Source organism: Eptesicus fuscus, chromosome 5, assembly GCF_027574615.1.
Source record: "Eptesicus fuscus isolate TK198812 chromosome 5, DD_ASM_mEF_20220401, whole genome shotgun sequence".
Taxonomy (NCBI): Eukaryota; Metazoa; Chordata; class Mammalia; order Chiroptera; family Vespertilionidae; genus Eptesicus; species Eptesicus fuscus.
In genome coordinates this window covers 1,551,295-1,574,732 of record NC_072477.1, presented here as the reverse complement: position 1 = coordinate 1,574,732, position 23,438 = coordinate 1,551,295, and the positions used below count along the sequence as shown (strand labels likewise).

At 66.2% G+C, this 23,438-nt stretch overlaps 2 protein-coding genes across 2 annotated transcripts; both read left to right on the top strand.

Annotated features, from left to right (window-relative positions):
- The first annotated feature begins 1,756 nt into the window (after nt 1–1,756).
- Nucleotides 1,757–6,410, top strand: LBHD2 (LBH domain containing 2). Its single transcript, XM_054715430.1, has 5 exons — nt 1,757–1,788; nt 2,796–2,887; nt 3,426–3,495; nt 4,825–4,981; nt 6,066–6,410. Exons 3-5 carry the CDS (start codon nt 3,427–3,429, stop codon nt 6,218–6,220), a joined length of 381 nt encoding a protein of 126 aa, XP_054571405.1. The 5' UTR covers nt 1,757–1,788; nt 2,796–2,887; nt 3,426; the 3' UTR covers nt 6,221–6,410.
- Nucleotides 6,411–13,917: 7,507 nt separating this feature from the next.
- EXOC3L4 (exocyst complex component 3 like 4) lies at nt 13,918–22,876 on the top strand. The gene is made up of 11 exons (XM_028135604.2): nt 13,918–14,369; nt 15,123–15,774; nt 16,617–16,728; nt 16,949–17,071; nt 17,401–17,501; nt 17,731–17,811; nt 19,273–19,387; nt 20,345–20,464; nt 20,559–20,711; nt 21,252–21,373; nt 22,380–22,876. Exons 1-11 carry the CDS (start codon nt 13,952–13,954, stop codon nt 22,558–22,560), a joined length of 2,178 nt encoding a protein of 725 aa, XP_027991405.2. The 5' UTR covers nt 13,918–13,951; the 3' UTR covers nt 22,561–22,876.
- Nucleotides 22,877–23,438: the final 562 nt, after the last annotated feature.

Sequence of the window (23,438 nt, the reverse complement as noted above, 5' to 3'; positions counted from 1 at the left end):
GATGATGATTAGGTGATTAATGGATGATGGCTGATACGTGGCAATATCTTGGAAAAGGGATTCATGAAAGGCGAGTGGTGGAGACGGTGGAGAGATGGATGGATGGTAAGTGGTGAGTGGTATGTGGCAAATGGATGGTTTAGTATATACTGGTAAATGGAGGAAGATTATGGCAAGTGGATGGTGAATGGATAGTGAATGAAGATGGATATTGAATGAATAGTGAATAATGGATGGGGATAATGCACAAATAATGAATAGATGGATGGTGGGTGGAGTGTTATGGTGGGTGAATGCTCACTGCTATCTCTGTATTCTATCCTGAGCACCTGGAATAATGCCTGGCACATAGAAGGCGCTCCATCAATCTTCTAGAATAAATGACTATGGATGGGTGGTAGATGATACTTGAACGGGTTTTGGATGAATAGGGAATTCCGTAGCTGGGAATTCCATTACCCAGCCACCTAGGAACCTTCTATCTATCTATAGCTGGGTAGTAGATAGATAGATAGATAGATAGATGGATGGATAGATAGAAGATTCTGTGAGATGGACAATGAATGGATAAATAGGAGTAAGAGATGGTTGGGTGGTAGGTGGTTGGTAGGGAGGTAGTTGGTGGATTGTAGTTCATAAAAATATGAATGGATGAGGGATTATGAATGACTGGTGGTGAGTGAATGTAGATGGATGAATTGTGGCTTATTGAATGGATGGAGGCTCGTGGATGGGTGGTGGGTGAATCCGGATAAATGAACAGCAGATAGATGGTAGATTGGCATTGGCAGCCAGATATGTGGTGAATGTATAAATGAATGGAAGGTGGGTAGATAGGTGTTACATATTGATGGAAAGTTGTTATATAGTGAATGATGGATGGATAGGTGGTGGATGGATGGGTGGATGGATGGATGGACGGTGAATGAATGTTGGACTGATGGGTATTTTCATAATGTGCTAATGCTTGGTAAGTGGTGGGTGGTAATGGATGGGTGCATGATGGGTGGGTGGTGGGTGGAGAGTGGATGGTGACTGTTGGATGGTTAATGGATGGTGGATGGTGGCTGCTGCCTGGCGGGTGGTGGGTGAATGTTGGATGGCACATGGTAGATGACAGTGGTTGGAGGAGTGGATGCTGAATGAGGGATTGTGGGTGCTGAATGGAAGTTGGACGTCGGATGCTGGGAGGTGGGAGGGTGGGGATTGGGCAGATCAGAAGGTGCGCCTTGGCCTCAGGTGTCAGGGCTGACATCCATCCAGCTGAGTGGGACCCATGTCCCGGGCTGTTTGCTCCTTTTTGGGAATGGGATGGAGATGAAGACAAGAGGGAGTGTGGATAACCCTACGCGCGCACACACACACACACACACACACACCCCTTGGCCCTCCACTTCCCCGTCCACTCTCCCTTGTCCTCTCCCCTCCTTCCGTTGGGAAGGTGGCCTTTTTCTCCGTGTCCGGCCCCACCCAAGTCTGTGCCCTGAATTCCTGAACCCCACACTTGGCGCTTGGGATCTCCAGTGAGGGGGGTCAGGTTGTGGGGACCGGTCTTGTCAAAGGGAGGATAAGGCCAGACGCCCAGACGCCGGGTCCTACCTGGGAGCGGAGCCCCAGGACGGAAACAGCGGGGCGTGGGTGTGAATGAGGGGCGGGCCCGCGGCGCGGGGGCGGGGAGCGGGGCGGGGAGCGGGGCGGGGAGCGGGGCGGGGCGGGGGCAGCGGGGAGGGCGAGCCGCGCGGGGCGGCAGCGCCGAGCAGAGCGGGCGACCCGGGCGCGGATCCGGCGGTGAGTGTGCGGAGCAGGGCGCCTCCTCCCGCCCGTGCCCGGCCCATGCCCGGGGCGCCCGGCGGCCAGGCGCGGCGCGAGTGGGGAAGGGGAAGCGGGTGGGTGGGGGTTTGAGTCGGGGATCCCGGGGAAGAGGAGGGCGTGGGGACCACCGTGAGCCCTTGGCTGACGGACGCCAGGCTCCGGGCGAGAGCAGTGCCCTGGGGGCTGCGCACCCCGAAACTGGCCTCACACACCTGGGAGCCGGCAGCAGGGGGGGTGCTGGGAGCCTTGGATGCTCCGTGCCCCGCGGGCACCGGACCCTGGCGGCGCGGGAGGCAGCCCTGGGCAGGGCACTGGCCCTCGGGTGACAGCGCTCACCTGTGTCTCAGCCCCTCTCCGCCCGGAGGAGGCCTTTCTGGGTCTGTGTCTGTCTCTCGGGGTCTCTTTCCCGCTGGCCCATCGCTGCTGTCTGCGCGGTCCCCCTGCCTCTCCTCTGTCTCCCAGGCTGCCAGGCCCTGGGCTCCGGGATGAGACCCCCAGGGCGGGCTCCTGGGGAAGGTCAGACCTGGGAGCAGGGCGGGGTGGGCCTTTGGCCTGCCCTGGGAGGAGGAGGCCGGTGGGTGTGGCCGGCGGCCCACCGCCCCAGGGCACCCCAGGGCACCCCAGGGCACCCCAGGGCAGTGGCAGCCTGGCCTCTCCCACCTCCCAGCCGCTCAGGGGGGCCAGGGCCGAGCCAACCTGAGCTGGGTGTTGGCTGAAAGGAACCTCACGTCCCAGAATAGCAGCCTCCTCTTTCTCTGGCACCCACAGGACCCCTCCCCACAGCCAACTGGGCCTGCGGGCATGTCCCCCTGCGATCACCGCTCACCCTCTGCCCAGCCCCCGCTCCTGCCCTTGCCCAGGTCCCTGGCTGCCTCCCAAGCAGCGCCAAAGGGAGGCTCTGCCTGCCAGACCCACCCCCAGCTCTTTTTTTCCTTGTTTTTTTAATTCTCACCCGAGGATATTTTTCCCCATTGATTTTTTAGAGAGTGGAAAGGGGGAGGAGGAGGAGAGAGAGAGAGAAACTTCAATGTGAGAGAGACACATCGACTGCATCGACGGCAGACTCCCGACCCAGGTATGTGCCCTTGACCAGGAATGGAACCCATGACGCTTGGGTGCGTGGGCCGATGCTCTAACCACTGAGCACGCTGGCCAGGGCCCATCCCATTTCTCCCTCTGGCTTAGTGCAGGCGGAGAGTCTGAGCCTCTGCCTCTGGCTGACGTGAACCTGGGCCCTGCTGCTCCCAGCCTGCAGTCTCAGAAGCTAATTTGGACCCCACCCTCCCCACCTCCACTTTCCTCCCCTCCCCCGCCCCCCACCTCCCTGCTGGCCTGGCTCCCTCCCGCTCATCCCCCCTCAGGTCAGCTGACCCTCTTTCAGGAAGCCTTCTCAGGTCTTCAGGCTGCAGCAGCCTCAGCCCTCCTGCCGCCCTCAGAGCCCTGGGCACTCAGCGTGGTGCCCGCCCAGCGGGGGGGGGGAGGGGGGGGCGCCGGGCCGGGCTGGGGTGGCCGTGCTGGAGTAGCGCGAGGCCTCCGGGGGAGGGGCACCCAGCCTCTGGCCACCGCAGGCCTGTCCTCACGTCTGTCTGCTCGCTGTCCTCTCCGCCCCGCAGCATGAGTGACCCCCCGCCCAGCGTGCCCGAGCCCAGCCCAGCAGAAGGGGCTGGAGGCCGAGCTGGAAAGGTATGGATCTGGGGCCCTGGGGGCGGGGGCAGGCCTCAGCCTGGAGGGACAGGAGGGAGCCAGACTTAAGGCCCCGCCCATAGCTTGGGGCCTGCCTCAGTTTCCCCACCTGCAGTGGGGGAAAGTCTGGTGGAGAAAGCGATGGGAGGCTGAGCTGCCCTGGCTCAGCTCACACCCGCGGGCTGCAGGGCTTGGTCTCAGGCAGTTCTCTGCCAGGGCCCTGCCCTCGGCTCTGGGTTGGGGGGGGCAGTGCCCATGCTCCCCCCACAAGGCCCCGCGCTCTCCTTCCCGGCGCTGTGCGGGCGGCAGGGCAGGGGCGCCAGACCCAGCTCCCTCCCTGCTCTCTGCCTGGGCCTCCCTCACCCGAGGGGCAGAGTGACACCCTGTGCCCTCCTCCTCCCAGAGGAGGCAGGCGGAGGAAGGCAGGCTGGAGGGCCGAGGGCCACAGCCGGGACTGCAGCGCCAGCAGGAAGACCCCGCGCTGTCCATCCGGCCTTGGGGTTGGCTGTGTCCCTGCTCTGCTGCTCCTCCGACCACAGCCCTCCAGCCCAGGGACCTGTTCTCACACTTCAGGGTCCCCTGGGACTTGGTGCAAACCAAGAGAGCCGGGCGGGAGCCGGGAGTGGGCATCTGAGCGCAGGGCAGGTGGTGCCAGGGCAGGGTGTGTGCCCGCCTTCCTCATGGCTCTCGTGGTTGGGGAAGGCGGACCGCGCACCACCTGCTACCCTGCCGGGTGAGGGGCCTCCAGGAGGGACCAGCCTGGGCAGGGGCATGGAGGGGCCCGCAGGCCGGCGGGGCGGGGCGGGGCGGGCCGCGCAGTGGACTGGCGCTGAGCCTCTACCTCCAAGGCCTCGAATGGGAGGCGGAGATGCCAAGGGCACGGGAGGGCGTGGGAGGCGCCCCGCACACTCTGGTGGGCACTGAACAATGAGCCTGGAGGGAGCTGCTCAGGTCGCCACGGCAACCGCTTCCCAGCTCCTCTGAGCAGGGAGGAGGCCGAGGACCAGCAGGGGAGACCCCGCAGGGGCGGGGCAGGGTAGGTGGTGGTGGGAGTGCAGCCCCCGGGTGATCTGATGGGGCCTCGCCAGCCTCGGGCTCCTGTCTGCGGAATGGGCCTCAGGGGTCAGCCCAAGCGGGCCCTGTGGGTCCCGGGGTGGGGCGCGGGAGGGGGGCTGTGACCCACAGTGCCAAGTGCCCCAGCCCCAGGGGTGGGTGGAGGAGGGGCTGGGACCCTCTCAAAGCTGTGTGTGCGAGGGTCCCAGCACAGGAGTGGGAGGGAGTGGGGAGCCCAGGGCCCGCACTGCCCTGACCCCTGCCCACCTCCCGCAGGCTGCGGCGGGTGCCAGGGAGAAGGGCCCTCGGCTGGGCCCGCGGCTGCCCTCTATCGTGGTGGAGCCCACCGAGGTGGGTGCTGTGGAGAGTGGGGAGCTGCGGTGGCCCCCGGAGGGCGTGCAGAGGGGTTCCCCGCAGAGCCAGGCTGCTGCTGGTGAGTGAAGGCTGCCTGTGCCCCCAAAGAGAGTCAGAGCAGGTCTCCTCCCCACCCGCCCCGCTTGCAGGCCCTCCACTCTCCACCTGCTCGCCCGCCCAGCAGCCCGCCCTGTAAGCCTCTGCCTGGTGCCTAGGCACTGCCTGGCCTTGCACGCCTCCTCCCCGCTACCTGACCCCCCCCCCGCCCCCCGCCACTGTCACCTGCTCACAAGTCCCTTCATCCACTGCTGGGCCCGGGTCCGGCACAGGGTGGTGAGCAGGGAGCACTTGTTGATTGCATGATTGCAGGGTCTCACCCCTCAGCCTCCAGTCCCTCCTCCTCCCTCCTCCTCTCTCCCTTCCTGCCTCTTGCGCTGTCCACTGGGGCCTGGAAGAGGTGAGGGTACGGGTGCCGAGCAGGCCCAGCCCAGGTGCCCACCAGGTGGGGTGAGGGGCAAGGGGCCCACAGGTGCTGGTTCAAGGCTGAGGGCCGAGGCTGGGGAGCTTGCTGGAGGAGCAGTGAGGGCAGGAGGGTCAGCCAGGAGCCAGCGGAGGCACAGGAGAGCCAGGGGGCTGGGCGGGGGGCCTCTGTGGAGGGCACGTGCAGGGGCGGGGGCGGGGGAGGTCTGTTGCGTGGTTTGGAGATGAAATTGGTCTCGGCTGGGGTTGCTTAGCACCCTGCCTGCCCTCCCCCCTCCCCACATGTCACCCCCCACACCCACACAGCAGCCCCCTGAAGCTCGGGCCTGGTAGGGGCCTGTCCACGCCATAACCCACCCGCGCCCCCAACACCGTCCCACCTTCTGTCAGGTTCCACTCAGAACGGCACCAGGACACCCCCTTCTGTGGGACTTGGGTTCCGGGGCGTCCCCAGGTCTGCCCTGGACCCATCTGCCGCCCCTTATTCTGGGGGTGGGGGTCAGGGCAGGGGGTGCTCCTGCTCCCAGAGGTTGACCTCGTCCTTCCTCCCTGCCCAGGGGTGTGACCGGCACCCCTCCTTCCCCCATGGGAACTTGTGTCCAGCCCACCCAGGTGCAGCCCCCGCGTTTCCGTGCAAACCTGCCGGGGCGCAGCCCCACCAACAGGGCCTTCTTGTCTCGCAGCCCCCTCGCCGAGCCTGCCGGGAGCACCCGGGGACGCGCCAGGCCACCCCGGCAGTCAGCGTGCCAGCTCCGAGGCCCAGGCCCCACAGCCCAGGGACAGGACAAGGCCAGGGCCAGACTCTGCTGTCCCTGCCAACGCCGCCACTGCTCCCTGACCGCTGGGAGGACCTCGCCCCGGGAATAACGGGAATAACGCGGGGCCACGCCTCGCTCCGCCTCCACTCACCTCCTCTGGCCTCCCCCCTCTGGCCAGGCCCACAGCCCCGCCCTCTCCCGCCCAGGGTCAGGGGCGGGATCACCCCTCCACATCCTGTGGTTTGAAGCAGAAATAAAGGCATTCCTAGGAGTGGCACCCTCGGGCCCGAGGACAATTCGGTTCTGCTGCTGGCCCCCCGGGCCAGGGTTTCGGCTCGGAGCCCCGGCTGGCCAGGCAGGACCAGCTCCCTCACTCACCGCGCCACCCCTCCTGGGGGCCTGCAGCCCTGGCGGGACCCTGAGGGCAGGCGTCGGCTTTCATCCCTCTTACCCTGGGCACTAGGGCGCAGGAATGGTACGGGGGTGGGATGGGGGGGGGCCCTCTTCCAGGCTGGATCTCGTGAAATCCTACACGGCCCCAGTTCACAGTTAAGGTAACTGAGGGGTGAGGGGAGGTGTCCAAGGCTGTAATGGGGTCACTGAGGCTGGGACGCCGCCCGCTAGACACACAGCCCACCTGGGAGACGAGGGTCCCAGCGCCATTGTCTCCTGGCTCTGTCCACTGCACCAGGACAGGGGCAGGCGGGCCTGGTGGGCAGCAGCCTGATCACTGCTGGGCCACCCCCCAGGTGTGCCACCCTCCCCCCCATGCAGGAGATGTGGGAGGCGGAAGTGCCAGTTTGCCTGCGGTCTGGGGGTCTGCTTTAAGTTTAGTCTTGGGACCCCTGGGCCCCACACACAGGCCCAGGCACTCCGTGGCCCTTCCCCTGTCTGCAGCGGGAGAGGTGTTGGGCTGTCCTTCAAGCCCCGGGGTCTGGTCCCCCAGGAGGCGGGGAAGGGGGTAGACATTTCCCAGGAAGTGCTGCTGGCACTTGCTGACACTCGGAACACAGGGCAAGGCACGGAGGGAGGGGGGGCGGGTTCCAGGTTCCCCCTGTGGCACGGCGGGTGGGCGATGGCGCCACTTGCAGAGATTTCATCCGCACCCGTCCCGGCCCATGTGCACGTGACTTTCCCACGGTCCCGCAGCGGACAAACAGCTGAGCTCGGAACCCCAGGTGCGCCTGAGCCCCAAGCGAGGCGGCGCCCACAATGCCACTCCGGGGCTCCCCGTGCCGGTGAGCTGGGACGGGGGGTGCAGACCCAGGGAGGCAGCCCCGTGGGGGTGGGCAGAGCGTCCCTACCCGTCACCTGCTCCCGGGAACAGCTCAGGAACCCGCAGCCGCCAGACCCGCACCTTCCCCCAGCGGGGTCCCCGCCCTCCACGCCGCTCGCTCCTCTGGGAAAGGCCGGGGGCGGTGCCCGAGAAGACGCCCCGCCCACGGCTAAGCCCCGCCCCGGCCCGGTCACCGCCCAATGGGCTTCCGCGATGGGCCACGGGTATTTGCGGTAAACACCGTGGAGAGAGGGACGCTCAGCCAGGTCCACAGCCCGTTAGGGCCGAGGATGGAGCCCCGGCCTCCCGCTCTCAGTCCGCCTCCGCCCGGAGCCGGCAGCGGGGCCGGGGGGATCCGCGGTGGCCTCCGCATGGGGTGAGAGCCTGGCTCCCAGGAACGCTGGGTCAGACAGGCACCTGGTGCTGAGGGTCCTGCCCTGCCCTGCCCCACCTGGGACCAGGTCCTCCGGAGGCGAACCCCTTAGATCCCAGGTGCCCTACCTTATGGAGGAGGAAAGGGCTCAGAGTCAGCAGTGCCTCTCCCAAGGGTGCAGCCCAGCCTGGACTGCGACCTCCGACCTCCGTCTGCCGTCCAGCAACCGGCCAGACCTGCCCGACCGGCCCTGGCCCGAGGCTCCCCTGAGGCAGGCGGCTTTTCCAGGGGAATTCCACTCGGAATGCTGGGGAAGCAACATGGACATGGAATAGAAGAAGCATTGCAGCCTCTGGCTGAAAACTGGCCTCTTTCTTGGGCAGGTTGGGGTGCAGCTGGGACTTGGGGAGAAGTGCAGGAGCGACCCCAGGCCCTGGGCACCACCAGCTTCTCAGGGACCTGTCTGTTGGGTGGAGGTCCCAGGATGTGCCCTGTGAGCGAGGGAGCAGGAGGGTCAGACGGAGGGTCCCCCAGGGCCTGTCCCCAGGGGATGCCCGTCCTCCTGGTCTCTCTCGCCAGCTGTGGGCCGTGAACAGGGTCCGGGGCTTCTCTGAGTCAGAGTCCCAGTGCAGCATGGGTAGAGGTCACCTGCCCACAGGGCACCCAGCAGGACCCCCCACGGGGCGGCCCTGGGAGGTCGCCTCTGTCTCTGGAATGGTGCTTGCCGCTCCCACCTGTCCGTCTCTGACTTAGAGAGCAGGGCATGGGAGGCCGCGGGCAGGCAGCCGGAGCGAGGGGGAAGGCCCACCCAGCCAGCGGGGTGCCCCGTGGGCTCGAGCTGGGACTCTCACGACCCCACTTCACAGAGGGGCACCCAGGGCTCAGGGGGCTCGTAACCCCAGTGGTAAACCCAGGGCTTCCGGGGAAGGTGCTGGCAATGTAGCCCCCGGCGTGGCCCACCTGCAGACGGCAGAGGCGCTGCAGCATCCCAGGTGCCTTCCAGTCGGGTATGGGCTGGATTTCGCTCTCATACACTTCTTTTCTTTTTTAAAAAATATATTTTATTGATTTTTTAAAGAGAGGGAGGGAGAGGGATAGAGAGTCAGAAACACCGATCAGCTGCCTCCTGCACACCCCCTACTGGGGATGTGCCCGAAACCAAGGCACATGCCCTTGACCGGAACCAAACCTGGGGCCCCTCAGTCTGCAGGCCGATGCTCTATCCACTGAGCCAAACCGATCAGGGCTCTCATACATTTCTTATGCTGAGACCCGCAAGTCTCCGTAACTCCGAAGGCGCCTGCATTTGCGGAGTGGGTCCCTAGGCATGCTTACGTTAAAATGAGGCCCGCAGGGTGGGTCCGAACCCAACATGGCCGGTGTCCTTATCAGAGGAGGAGACACAGACTCGTACAGAAGGAAGGCCACGCGGGGACACGGGAAGAAGACGGCCACCTTCAAGCCGAGGGCCGAGGCCTCAGGAGACACCAGCCCTGCGCACACCTGGGCCCCGCCCTCCAGCCTCCAGCGCCGGGAGAGACACCGTGTGTGTTTGCGGGCCTCCGGACACCAGCCCACGGCTTGTCTCCGTCCTCCCAGCGCCCCGCTCTGTCCCCCTCCCTGGTGGCTCCAGCCCAGGTGGGACAGGCCTGGACCTGTCCTGCCTGGATTTTCCCTAGGTTTTTTCCGGGGCCGCTCCGGGCGGAATCCCCCGCGGCAGGGCGGGGGGCCGCCTCTTCTGGGAAGTCTCAGTGACCCTCCCTCCCACGAAGCTCTTCAGCCTGAGCCTGGGGAGTCCTGGGCCTGCCCCCACACACCGCTCCCAGGCGGACCCCTGCCCAGGAAGCCGCCGCCTCAGCCCTAGGGCCTCCCCTTCCAGCTCCTGCACCCTCTGTGCTGGCGCGTGGCTCCCAGCGCACCAGTGCTGTCACCGAGTCCCCCCCCCCACGTCCCCCTCCCCTCTGCCCCCGCCAGCCAGGCCCACGGTTCTGCTCTCCTGGCTCTCAGGCAGGGCCCCTGGGGCGAGCCTGGGTCTGGCAGGCAGGCCTGGTGCTGGCACCTCTGTCCTGGAGGGGGCAGTGGGCGGGGGTCCCCCGCTGGCCCGGGGCTGACCAGGAGGAGCTGGCAGTGAGAGCTGGCCCCAGCGGCGTCCACTGCTCCGGAGCCGCCCCCTGGTCCCTGAGCCTCAGCCTGCGCCCGGGCTGGCTGCCGGGACTCAAAGGTTGGGGAGATTGCGCTGGAAAGGCAGGGGCTGGAATGCTTCTGAAAGTGAAAGCGTGGGGTGGGGGAGGGTGGGGCTGGGGGTGGGGCCGGTGGGCAAGGCAGTGGCTGGTTGCTGGCTGCAGCTGGGAAGTCCCAGCTGTTGTCACTGGCTCTGGCTGCTGCAGAGGCCTCGCCGCTGGCCAGCTCCGAGGGCCCGCTCAGCGGCCTCTCCTGGTGGCCACTCCTGTCAGGGCCCAGTGTCTCCGTCCTCAGCAGGTACGTCCCATGCAGGTGGAGCAGGAGGGTCACAGGGGTGCCGTGGCCGGTGGGCGGGGACTCGGGGACTGAGGACCATTCCGGGCCTCCCAGTGGCCTTCCGGGCCAACGGCCTCTGCTCTAGTCGGAGCCCAGGCCAGCGCGCCAGCTAAGTCACAGTGGACACGCTCAGGCAGGCAGACAGGGACATAAAGACACGCACGCAGGCACGTACAGACACGGACTCGGGGAGAGCACTCGCAGGCCGCCTGAGGCACATATGTCCTAGGTCAGAGGCGCACACGAGGGGACACACTTAGGCCAACGCACAGAAGTGTGGGCCCCACACGGGCTTACGCTCCCACCTTAGATTGCTTATCTGTTTCCTTGGGCGCCTGCCCAACGGGTCAGGCCCTGAGGGGGTCCCGGTCAGAGGGCAGATGCCCAGACCCTGTAATTGTCCCTGAGTGACGGGAGAAGGTATGCCAGGGCCAGACCAGACTCGGAGCGGGAGGTGCTGACCACGCTCTGCGGTGCAGCTGGTCCAGGAAGGCTTCTTGGAGGAGGAGTCCCTTGTGCTGAGCCTTGAAGGAGCTGGCAGCTGGGGGAGGTCCCTGTTGGCAGAGGGCACAGCCGTGCAAATTGGGGGAGAGGTGAGTGCTTCTGAACCTCAGAGGTGGTGAGTGGGGGAGGAAGCCAGAGGGGCTTGAGCGCCAGCTAAGGGGAGTCTGCTTCTCTGAGTGACAGCAGCCCCGAGGGTCTTACTAGGATGTGTTTGTGGCTATCTACGGGGAGTCACAGGTTTTCCTGGGGGATGGGAAAGCTCTTTGCTAAGCAGACGATCGTATCTCCTATGAATAATGACGGTTTTATCAGGTGCTTCCCAATATTTCTCCCTCTTATTTCTTTTTCTTGCCTTATGGCGTTAACAGACAAATGTGGATTAGTATGGTGAGAACACACCTGTCTTATTTTTAGAAGGCTCTTAGCTTAGCTTGCAAGGAAGGGTTTCAAGGGAGGTTTATGTTTCGGCAGGATCCCCCACCCCCCTTCTCTCCACCAGCTGCTCTGAGGAGAAAGGATCCGGGGCCCAGGAAGTAGGACCTGTGACCAGGTGATGGGGGATGGCAGGCGGGAGGTGAGAGGGAGACGCGGCCGCCTGGGGTATGGCCCAGGGTGCAAGCAGTCACCTGCTTGAAGTGGCTGGTGTGGAGCTTTCAAGGGCGGGGTGATGGCTCAGCCCAGGGCAGGTGGGAGGCTGGGGGTGGGATGGGCACTGAGGGAAGACGAGGAGGGTGGGAGGGCAGGCCTGGGAACAGGGGTGGACGTCGAGGCGGGGGGTAGGGAAGGGAGGAAGCCCAGACCTCACTTCTTGGTCACCGTCGGGTGGCACCCGATGGGAGCTCCCAATGCCCCTGTCTCCTGGGTGGCAGTGCCGCCCCTCCCGCTGGCTCTGCAGCTGCGCTGGCCTAACCGGGGGAGTGTGGGGCCAGGGCTCAGGCTGGGTCTGGGTTTCCTGGGCCTTGAAGCTGCGCCCCAGACACAGGAGCTGGGCCTCTGGACACTCAGGGCAATGGGGCAGGGAGCCAGAGAGATGCCCTAGGGAGGCGCAGAGGCCAGTGGGGGCCAGGCAGGGGCGACCTGACACTGAGGGTTCACTCCTCCTCCAGGCTGGCTCCGGGGTTACGGGAAGGCGGCCGGTGCTCAGAGGCTCTCAGGCCAGGAGGAGGGGACAGTCCCAAGTGCCCCTGAGCCGACAGGTGGTGCAGCACAGTCCAAGGGCCCCTCAGACGGCAGCGGGGCACCAGCACCCCTGGGTCCTGAACCCAGGTCAGATTTGGAGACCAAAGAAGGGGAGGCCGAGAGAGGGCGCAGAGGCAGGGAGGCGGGACTTGCCGGAGCTGTGGGTGCAGGTGAGGGCGCTGCAGGTGAGGCTGAAGGTCTCCCCGATGCTGGGCTTCAGCTGCCGCGCTGTGGGCTGGGGCGTGGCCCGAGCGGTGGGAGCCACTGTGGGGCTTAGAGCAGGGGAGTGGCCGGCCGCCGTGTGCCTCAGGGAGGTCCAGAATGGCTTGGGGAGCTGCAGGAGCAGGGCCGCAGGGCTGGGGGACCGGCTGGGCCCCATGGACCTTGGCTGCAGCTCTGATTTGAGCAGGCTGGGCCCCAAGTAACCTCCCAGGAGACCAGTCCCCAGCTACCCCCCAGAATCTGCCTCTAGGCTCCGGGGAGACCCTCAAGTCTGACCCCCCTCCTGGCATCTGGGAGCTGCCCGCACCTTGGGCCCCTCTGCCAGCTGGCACGGTCCTCACCGCCACGCCTGCCCCTGCTGGGTGCTGAGGGGCGCAGGGAGTGGGGAGAGCAGGGGACCCTGGCTCCCGTGGTAATGCTCCCTGCCTGTGTGGGTGGGTCTGAGTCAGGGCAGGGTCACTGAGCCCTGGCCCCAGGGAGGACCGCGACCTGTGGCCGGGGCGGGGCTCACAAGGCGCCTTCAGCCACCTGGCCTGCCCCTCCCTCAGCAGGGCCTCCAGCCAGCTGCCCGCAGCCTCTGCGAGAGGAAGGTAGGCCTCTGCTGGCCCCTGGATGGGGTGGGTGAGGGCCAGTTCCTGCCCGATGTGCCAGCACCGGGTGTTGGTCCTCAGCTGGCCTTTGTGGGGGTGAGGGAGCTGGGACTGCGCTGGGGCTCAGCCTCGTGGTCAGTGACTTCAGCAGGTCCTGCCCTTCCTTTGCCCCCGTTTCTCTGAGGCTAAGCCCCTCCACACAGCCCTGCTGGGACCCCCTTCCTGTCCCGCCGGCACAAAGGCTCTCTCCTCTCCCTCCCAGAGCTTAACCCAGAGCCTGGAAGCCACGCACAGCCGTGCTGGCTGAAAGGGAATGTGCCAGAGCCTGGGGGCCTGGGTGGGGGCAACCCAAGCTCTGGGTGGGCAGGGCCAGCCTCTGGTCTGCACCCCCAGAGCCTAGGGACCCTCTTCTCCCCTGCTATGGGGGCAGATGTAATGGGTGAGAAACTGCCTTGGGCACCCCCAGCTCCTAGTTAAATATAGACCAGGGCCCCTCCCACCACTCCCCCGGCCTGCTGCGAGTCCCCGATAAGCTGCCTCCTCCAATGCCCTCAAGCTGACCCCTCCTCCCTCTGGTTCCGACTCCCCTGGGAAAGGGGCCTCCCAGGAGGGTCTGAGTGCCCCTTGAGCAGAAGCAGTTAGGCCTGGCAGGCCGCGTGGGGTGAGCTGGACCTGGGGGGCGGTGAACGCTGCGGTGGTGGTTGGCATTTCAGGCCTGAGGACCTGCGGTCCAGGAAGTCCTGGATGTGGTTGCTGGGTCCAGCCCAGGGGACCGTGGCTCGGGCTGGGCCCCGGGAACTGCATGCCCATTTCCCCTCGCCAACTCTGCTGGAGGGTCTGGCCTGGCAGAGCGGTGAGGACGGGCACCTGGGGGAGAGCCCTGGAGGGGGTGTCCGGGGGGCTTCCTGGAGGAAGTGGCTACCTCTCCGCGCTGGCTGCAGCCTGGCACACAGCACTGGCCTGAGAGCTGCCTGGTGACACGCCATTTTGACAGCCCGGGGCTCACCTCCTGGGGGAAGCTTCCCTGACCCCGCGGCTGGGCCCCCACCAGGCCCCGCAGGGCGCTCATGGGCTCTGTGCCGCTCCCCGTGGCCGGGCACCCTCAGGCCTCCTGCGCCTCCTCTTCGTCCCCAGCTCTCCTGCGGCTGCGATGCTGACCACACCTCGGACAGCGGCCGCTGCGCTGGAGCTGCACAGCCCCAAGGAGCCCGGGGAGCCACCGCCCCCCGCGCAGGGCACTCGGCGGGCAAGCAGCGGGGAAGCGCCCAGCGCCCAGCGGGAGGCCTTGGTGCCAGGCCTGGGCACCTTCCGGCGGGCCTTCTCCCGGGTGAGCCAGCGGGCCGCGGGCCGCGCCTCGGAGGAGGACCCAGGCCTGCTCCGCCGCAGCTCCCGCTTCCTGTTCCGGTCCCTGCGGCGCTCCCAGGACGACAGGCCAGCTGTGGGCCAGTGCCAGGCCCCTGCTGTGCCAGGGCCGGGCCACGGCCCCGAGGAGCCCTCCAGGGCCACTGACGGTGTCGGCCGGCAGGCTTCCCCCAGGGAGGAGCCGGAGGAGCCGGAACCCGAGGCAGGTGAGGGCTGCACCCACAGCACTAAGTCTGGGAGGAAACTGAGGCCAGAGGGCGGACAGCGGAGCCGGGGCCTGGCGGGCTGCCCCCCACCCCCGCACAGTTGCATTTTAAATTCCTCTGGCATTTCCAATGGCGCAGGAGAGGGAGGCTCAGAGAGATGAAGTGACTCTCACGGCTCACAGCTGGGACGGGGAGAAATGGGGTTTGAATGCAGATTTGCGGCTCCAGAGCCCTGGCCTCTTCCAGCCTCCCTGGCTCCTGGCCCAACCAGAGTGATGGGCAAGGCCCCGCCCTCTTAGGTCACGGGGTCACAGAGCTTGCTGGGAGCCACGGTGGCCTGGAGGGGCCCAGGAGAGGACACACAGGTGCTGGGCCCTGAAGGGGGAACAGGGGGAGGTAGCGGCTCCCAGAGCGGGGGCTGGCCCCGAGCAGGAGCAGCAGCCTGGGCGTTGCAGTCTGACCCCTGGACCTGCAGGAGGGGCTGCACTTGAGGCCCAGATGAGGCTCAGCAGCGCTGGGGTGGCGGGAGCAGGGGCGGAGGGGGGGTGCAGGGGCTGATCCACATGCTGTCTGCAGCCAGGCTTGGGCCTGGGGTTCTGCCTCTTCAAACGTGATTCTGGGGGTCCCGGCGGTTGGGGATGTTGCTCCTGGAGCGGCCTTCAGCCGAGCTCTGGGGCCAGGCAGCGCCGCTCCGGGGTCAGACTGGGGGCTGCAGGCGCCCTCACTGCCCCTCTCCTGCCTCCTGGCGAAAAGGCAAATCCGTGGCGGATCTCATCACCGAGTGGCAGCTGCTGGCGGCCTTCGAACAGCTGCAGCGCCTGGAGACGCGACTGGTGGCGGAGAAAGCGTCGCACACCTTCGAGCACGACCCCACGGGCTTCGCGCGGCGGGCCATGGACGTGTGCCTGCATTACGACGGGCTGGGCGCGGAGATCCGCGCCATCGTGCGCGAAACGCTGGGCCCCGACGGCGTGGCCGCGGACGCGCTGGCCGAGCTGGCCCACGTCGTGCGCGCCGAGGAGGAGGCCCACCCGGGCTCCCCCGCCGACGGCGACTTCCTGCGCACGCCGCGCCGCTGGCGCCAGCACTGGGAGGACGCGGTGCGGCGGAGCGCGCAGGAGCGCGTGCAGCGGGCGGGCGCCGGGGAGGCCGGGGAGGCCGCGGAGGGGGCGTCGGGCCTGGCGCGCCTGCTGGCCGAGCTGGGCGGCCTGGTTCGCCGCGACCTGCAGAAAGTGCGGCTGGAGGTGCAGCCCGCGTACGCGGCCGCCGGCTTCCCGGCCTGGGAGACCTACCTGCGCGCCTACCACGGCGCCGTGGCCCAGCGCCTCCAGGAGCTCGCGCGGGACGCCCGCGGCTGCGAGCAGCTCTACATCCTGCTGGACTGGGCCGCCAATGTCTACGGCAGGTGAGGGCCCCCGGCGGCCACAGGGGCGGCCCCTCCTCCTGCCCTTCCTTCCTGGGCGCGGGCTGGTGATGGCGGGGGAGTCCCGAAGGCTCTCGGATCCTTGCCTCCGGTTCTAGGCCCCGGTGTGCCCTACCAGTGTTTTCACCAGGCCCACCCAGGCGCCGGCTCCCCAAACTGGAGAGCGCCAGGGGGACGTTCCTACCTGGGCAGGGAACCCAGCTAGAGGGCCTATGCTAGTCCTCAGGGTGCCTCTAGGCGACTCAGAAAAGGGCACCCTCCAGGCAGGACGCAATGCGGGCTCACACTGCTCGGGTGGGTTGGATGTTACCCTCAGGCTCTCCTCCGATGCCCCCGAGGAGCAGGACACAGGCCGGCCCACCCCGGCTCTGCAGGGTGACGGGTGGATCACCTCTGGCTGAGCGCCCGCAGCCACAGGCGGGAGAGCGCGTGGGGGGAGGGTCCTGGGTGTGTTCTCAGAGACACGCGCCCCTCTCTGGGCTTCCCTGGGGTGGGCTGGAGAGCGACAGGTGCCTGAGCTGCGTGGCACTGGGCCGCTTAGAGCTCAGTTTGGGGTGGACTCCGACCATGAGGGTAGAGGTCACTTCCGAGGCGGCCTGGCCAAGGTCCACGTGGAAGCCGTTCCTGTGCGTTCTGTGCGCACACAGCTGATTGGACCGGAGCCAGGAACCCCGGCAGGGAGAAGCTTGGGGGTGAGGCGGGGTGAGATTGGAGACCCAGGTTTGGGGCTCTGCGGGGATGGTGGTGATAGTGTTACCCTTTGAGCCCAGCCAGTGGGGCGTGGGGGGCAGCCGCTGCCTCATCACCCCCGTCCTGCCTTCCAGTCCTGATTTCCTGGGCGCTCCGGACCTGACTCTGTCCACGGAGCCACTGCCCCCGCTCCTGGCCCCAGAAGTGTGGGCCCAACTGGAGAGCGATTACACCAGCTTCCTAGAGGTGAGGCGGGGCGTGGCTAGACGGCAGGGGGCGGGCCTACGCTGAGCGCCCAGGCTGCCCAGAATCGCCATGCAGGGCTCCCCGCGGCCTGAGCCCTGGCGAGGTGGCCCTTGTCCCCAAGGACGCGCGGTGCGGCTCCTGAAGTAGGGGACACCGATCTCCTCCCGGGAGGGTCTCACCGCGCCCTTTCCCCGCCCTCCCCACCCCCTTCCCCCCCAAGACCAAGATCGCCAGCTGCTTCGAGAGCATCTTGAAGTTGGAGCAGAGCCGCTGGGCAGCCGCCGTGGCCCCAGAGGTGCTGCAAGGCCGGTACCACTCGTCGCTGTCCATCGACATCCACATGGTGCGGCCCGGTGGGGGGGGGGGGGGCTGAGGCGGGGACCTGTGTTGGGCCCCAGGCGGTGTTTGGGTGTCCCCCTCGAAGTAAGGACACCAAAAGCTATAAAATCCAGTACCCCCTCCCCAACTCAGACGGGAGCTTGAAGGCCCACGTGGGGAGGATGGCCAGGCAGGGAACGCCAGGCCACAGCTCCCAGTTGGCCCCCACGCTGAGGCGGCTGGAAGCTGGAGCCGAGATGTGAGACAGCAGGGCGGGCTGGAGCCACTAGCTGGGGGACTGGGGCCTCGGGGTCCAGGGCTCAGAGGCGGGCTCACGCATGGCCTCGCTCCCAGCTGGTGGCAGAGCACGTGAAGGCGGCGGGGGCCATCTCGGCGGAGCTGGAGGCCACCACCTTGCGGATCTGCGCGCGGGCGCTCGGCCACTTCCTGCCCAGGTGCGCGCCATCCTCGGCCAGGGCGGGTGGGTGGTGTCTCCCCGGGTAGAGCCCAGCCTGTTTGCTCAGAGTGGGCGATCCGGACACGTGTGTGTGGGGGGGCAGCCTCATCCCAAGGCCCGGAGTTTGGATGGGGACTGGAGGGGAGGGTGGTCCTGAAGGGAAGGAGGACCCGGGTCCTAGCGCGGCCAGGAAGGCCCCCCAAGGCCTCTGCGCTCCCCGCCCACAGGTTTGAAAAGACTTTTCTGGAGTCGGAGGCGGTGAGCGAGCCGCACCTGGGCGCCTACATCAACGCCTTCGAGGAGCTCAGGTGGGTCTCCCGCTCCTCCTCGGCGCGGTGCCCAGCACGGTCAGCAGGGGGCGCGCGAACTCTGGAAATCGGGACACGGAAGGCGCATGCAAAGGAGACAAATTTGAACCCCGGCATAAGGGGGAATTCCCGGGAGGCCTCCAGAAATGCCCCTCACCTGCCCCGGTCCCCGCTGTGGGCCCCCTGGGCACCGCGGAGCCGAGTTCCCGGAAGAGATGCAGAGAGTTCCAAGGCTGAGCAGCGGCTGAGACGTTCCAGCCGGCGGTCTCTGTCTGTTGCCAACCCGGCCCACATCCTGCCAATGTGGCTCCATTTCTCTCCTCCCTGCTTCCCAGCAGCCTTCTTTCTCCTTAGGACACTCCCCTTTCTGGGAAGCGAGGCTATGCTGGGCGTGGGGCCTGGGTCCCTCTGCCCCCCCGAAGCCAGAGGCCCTCCCTCTGGGCAGGCAGTGCTGCCCCCATTCTGTGCCTTCAACCCCAGGCCAAGGCTCAGTGTCCTCCGTTGTGGAGGCACCGCTGCTGCAGGGCAGCCAGCAACTGTGGACACAGACTGAGCCGTCCTGGGTTCAGATCCCAGCTCGGCCATTGCTGGCTGCGTGCCTTGAGATAAGTCACTTCCGCTTTCTGCGCCTCCTTTCCTGACCTCTCCCGTGGAGGTCAGACCACGGCTCCCTGGGACTCAGTGCCTTCGGGGGTCCGTGCATAGCGGCTTCAGGAACACTGGGGATGTGCCAGGCACCGTGCCAGTGCTTTACCCGCCGGTGCATTTCACCCAAGGGCGGCGTCCCTGTGTCCTGAGAGGGACCCAGAGGGACACATGCCCCCCGTGCACTGTGTGTACTGAGAGGCTTAGAAAAGAAATGCCACTTGCCCACCGTCTGCAGCCAGTACGTGCTGCAGCCGGACTCGGGAATCCACAGCAAGACCACAGTGAGAAACGACTCTCTTGTCTCTGATCTGGGTCCGGCTTGTCCGTTCAGCCCCAGGGACCCTTCTCTACCCCTGGGCAGGTAGCCTCTGGCCCAGCCCTGATGGCATTTTAGCCGCCCTTTGTGTCCCTGCACTGGGCATAGCCTAGCCCTCAACTGCCTCCACACGGAAATGGGACATTGGCACCTTCAGGGGGGCGGTCCTGAGGCTCCAAGGAGGGCCCCTGTGCCAGGCTGGGCTGGGCTGCACTATCCCGGGTTGGCCTAGAGCTGCCGCAGGGGCGCTCTGCGTGCAGTGGGGCCCCCCCAGCCCCCCCATGCCCCCCATGCACTGCGCTCCCATGACTGGCTCCTGGGGCTTTGGTGCCGTGCCCTCACTTGGCTCTGCTCCCAGGGTTCCTACCTTGCGTGGCCCCAGGCCCTTTGCATTATAGTCTAAGGGATGAAGTTGCATGGCACCTAGCCCGCATGACTGATGCCAGGCCTTGTCCGCCACCCTTGCTACTTAGTAACCTGTCCTGGCCCCTCCCCAGGACCAACCTTCTGGCCAGGTTCCCAGGAGCCTTCACGGAGCTGGAGCAGCCCCTCGTGGCTGCCACCGGCATCTTCCAGAAGCGGCTGCTCCAGGGTTTGCAGCACGACGTGCAGGTGAGTGGCACGGGCCCCTCTGCCCACTTTCCACACCCAGGGAGTGGCCCCTGCACCCTGGGGTCTGGGGCCCAAGTCACAGCATTCATTTACTCCAGGGGCAGTTTCAGGGGCGGTGTGGGGCAGGTGACCCAGGCGAGGACCCAGCTGGGCAGGGATGGTCAGTCTCCACTTCCTGGAGACTGTAGGTCAAGGAACCAGGCCTGCCCGGCCAGTGTGGCTCAGTGGTTGAGCATCGACCTAGGAACCAAGTCATGGTTCGATTCCTGGTCAGGGCACATGCCCAGGTTACAGGCTCCATCCCCAGTGTGGGGCCTGGAGCAGGCAGCCGATCAATGATTCTCTCTCATTGATGTTTCTACCTCTCTCTCCCTTTCCCTTCCTCTCTGAAATTAATAAAATATTTTTTTAAAAGAAGAGCCCTAGCCGGTTTAGCTCAGTGGACAGAGTGCTGGCCTGCAGGCTGAAGGGTCCTGGGTTCGATTCTGGTCAAGGGCACATGCCTGGGTTGCAGGCTCCATCCCCAGTAGGGGGTGTGCAGGAGGCAGCCAATCAATGATTCTCTCTCATTGATGTTTCTCTCTCTCCCTTCCTCTCTGAAATCAAGATATATAAATATATATATATTTAAAAACGTTATCACTTAAAAAAATAAATAAAAATAAAATCAAATAAAAAAGAAAGAAACCAGGCCCCTTACCCAGCAAGACCTGGCTGCAGGCTCAACCCCAAACCCGAGCCCCTGGAGCCCACGGTTCCTGGGAAAGCCCCGGAGGCATGACTGCAGCAGGGGTGCCCGGCCACTGTGTGGAGAAGGGGGTCAGAGAGACCCCCAGGGTTTCTTCCTGTTGACAGACTGGCCTCGCCTGCCTGGCTGTCAGGAGCCCCGCACGGCTCCCAGGGGAGGCGCTAGTGGCTGGGGGGCACAGTTGGAAGACCCCCCTCGTCCTCGCCCAGCCGCTCTTCAGGCTCCTGTGCACCAAGGCCTGGCTGACGCAGGACGCGCTGCGGCCCCTCATGGACAAGGTGGTGGCCTTTGCCGGCCACCTGGAGCGCGTGGCGCCACCTCGCGCCCAGGTACTTGGGAGGAGCGTGGCCCTGGTGGGTTCCTGCCCAAAGCCTGGACTCTGACCCTGACCCTGACCCCTGACCCGCCCCGCCCCCCCCCCAGGAGACTCTGCAGGAGGCGCACCGCTACGTGGTCCGCGAGTACCTGGCGCAGGCGCTGAGGCCACGCGAGCGGCTCCGGGGCGCCGAGCGCCTGACCGGCTCCCAGAAGATGGGCCAGGACGCCCAGGCCATCGGCGACACCTTCCGGGGCCTGGTGAGCGGCTGCCTGCCGGCCTCGCCTCCCCTCCCCTCCCCTCCCCTCCCCTCCCCTCGGCGGGTTCTGGGGCCGCGGGCTCTTTACTCACAGCTGGGCCTCTGCGAGAGGGGCGGGGCCGGGGCGGCGCGGCGCATACATTTGCATATATTTACATACATTGTGTGGGGCTCCCAGAGCGAGGGTGGCAACTGCATCTGATGGGCGGGGCTGTGGGAGGCCTTCCCTCCACCCGACCTCCCGCCTGGGGAGCGGAGGGCCTCCTCCCCACACATCCACCCTCGCCTGGCTGCGGGCCTGACTCCAGGCAGCACTCCCGGCTGGGCCTCAGTTTACCCTCTGAGCAGAGGCGGGGAGACCCTGAGCTGTCCCTGTCAGGGCAGGTGATGGCTGCTGTGCTGTGGCCCGTCTACCCCAGGAAGGGGTCGCGGTGGGGGCTGCGAAAGGCCAGCGGTGCACGATGGAGGGGCTGCAGGCAGGGCCGCAAAGGGGTCCCCGGGAGGTGGCCAGCCCCACAGGCTCGACTCCCTGCCTCCGCAGGGCTCGGAGGCCACGTGGCTGGACCAGGCGATCCCGTGCGTGGCTGACATCCTGGGTGAGACCCACAAAGACGACATCCAGCGGCACCTGGAGGCGCTCATCGGGAGCTACCCCGACATCAGGTCTGTACCCTGCGGCTGCCCAGGGTTCCCACAGCGCTGCGGGCCCTGGGGCGGGTCCTTCGTGCCTTCCCAAGGGCCCCATCCCTGAGGCTTAGGTGGGCAGGTGAGGAGCCCGAGGGTGATGCGAGCTCATGGGAGGGGGGCGCCTGGAAAGGGGGCTCCCTACCTCATCATCTACTCTCTGTGGCTTTCACTCAGTCCTGTGGTGGGATGGGGTACTCCTGGAATCTGAGCGGGGTCCGGGCCCTCTTCAGTGTCTGATGGTGGAGACATGTCCTCCCCACCCCCGCGGGGGAGTTTTGGGGAACAAACCCCGCTCTGGAAGCCCTGCCAGGAGGAAAGAGACTTTGATTGGGGGGGGGCCCGGGGGAGGGGTGAGTCATCAAACCATGGAAATCCCAGCTCCTGGCCTTGGAGATGGGATGGTAGGGTGCAGGGTCCTTCCCGGAGCCCCAAGCGGGGAGCATTCCTGCCCAGTTGGCTCTGTCTCTCTGACTGACTCAGAGTGGCCACCCTCAGCGCTCTGGGGCTCCCCTCCTGGCCCCGTGGGGTTCCCCTACCCTCAGTGGCCCTGCCCTCCCAAGCTCCTGGAGGCGGGGTGCCCTGGCCGGGAAGGGGTGACTAACAAGGCCTCCTCCACCCCCGCCTCCACCGGCCTTTCTCCTTGCTGCCTGGCTGGGCTCCCGGCACAGTGCTCTCAAGACGGCCCTCCTTTCCCAGGCCCGTGATGCTCCTGGCCCGCCGCCCTCTGCATACGCATCCCTCCTCCCTCGCTCCTCCCCACCCCAGCGTTTCCTGAACCTCTGCCTAGGCCGTACCCCAGCTGGCGGCCCCTTCTCTCCACCTGCCGGACCCTCCACAGCCAGCCAGCTCCTCCAGGAGCACTGCCCCGCCCCCCGTCCCTCCCCCCCTCTCTCAGACCAGCCCCAGCAGGGGTTCCCCTCACCCGGGGCCTGGGGTGACCCTGGAGGTGCTGGGTCTCCAACCAGGGCCCGTGTCTCTGCAGGCGGGAGCACGTGTTGGCCATCCTGGCGCTGCGCCGCCTGGGCCGCGGGCGGAACCACCGCCTCCTGCAGCGCGCCCAGGACCTGCTGAGCGCGGGCCCCGCCGGCCCCGCGGGGGGCCACGTGCTCTTTGCGGAGATCCCGGTGCCCGCCTCCGTGGACCTGCTCATCACCTGCATCTAGTGCTCCGGGGAGCAGAGCTGACCTCAGGGGGCGCTGCAGGAGGTGGCGGCTCAGCCACTGTCCCCCGGGCCAGGGAGGCACTCCCAGCCCTGCCCCGTCTAAGCACTGAGTCATGAAACTTCCATCCTCAGCCACGCGTGGCCGCTGGGCCAGAAGGGACAGCAGTGAGAGAGGCATTTCAGGCATTTGCGGGGGAGCGTGGGGCAGGGGCTCCCGTCCCTGCTGCCCGGCACCACCCCTGTCTGAGCACGAGACACAGAGTTTTGAAAAATAAACACGAGCCCTGACCGGTGTGGCTCGGTGGATAGAGCGTCGGCCTGCGGACTGAAGGGTCCCAGGTTCGATTCCGGTCAAGGGGCATGTACCTTGGTTGCGGGCACATCCCCAGTAGGGGAGTGTGCAGGAGGCAGCTGATCGATGTTTCTCTTCCATCTAAGTTTCTAACTCTCTATCCCTCTCCCTTCCTCTCTGTTAAAAAATCAATAAAATATATTTTTAAAAAATAAACACGAATTACAATGGTGTTCCCCTAAGAAAGGCAGGCCGAGGTGGCCGGGAGCAGGTCTGGGCCCGTGTGCCAGGGAAGGCTCTGTGGCCCCATTTCGTGGATGCAGAGACGGAGGCAGGCCCAGAGCTGGGAAGGCCCACACCTGTGGCTGCCGGCAAAACAGGCTCCCGCCCTCAGGTGCTGGGAGCCCCACTCAGCGGGGGGCCCGGGAGACAAGGAACCGCCAAGGTTTGTTGTGCAGCGTAAGGGATTGGGTTAGACACGAGGGACTTCAGGCTGTGGGGCTCCTGCCAGGCAAGTGAGACCCTGCGGGGGGGGGGGGGGGAGGGGGGCTGACGCCACAGGCCTGGCCTCGGAGGGGGCGCTGAAA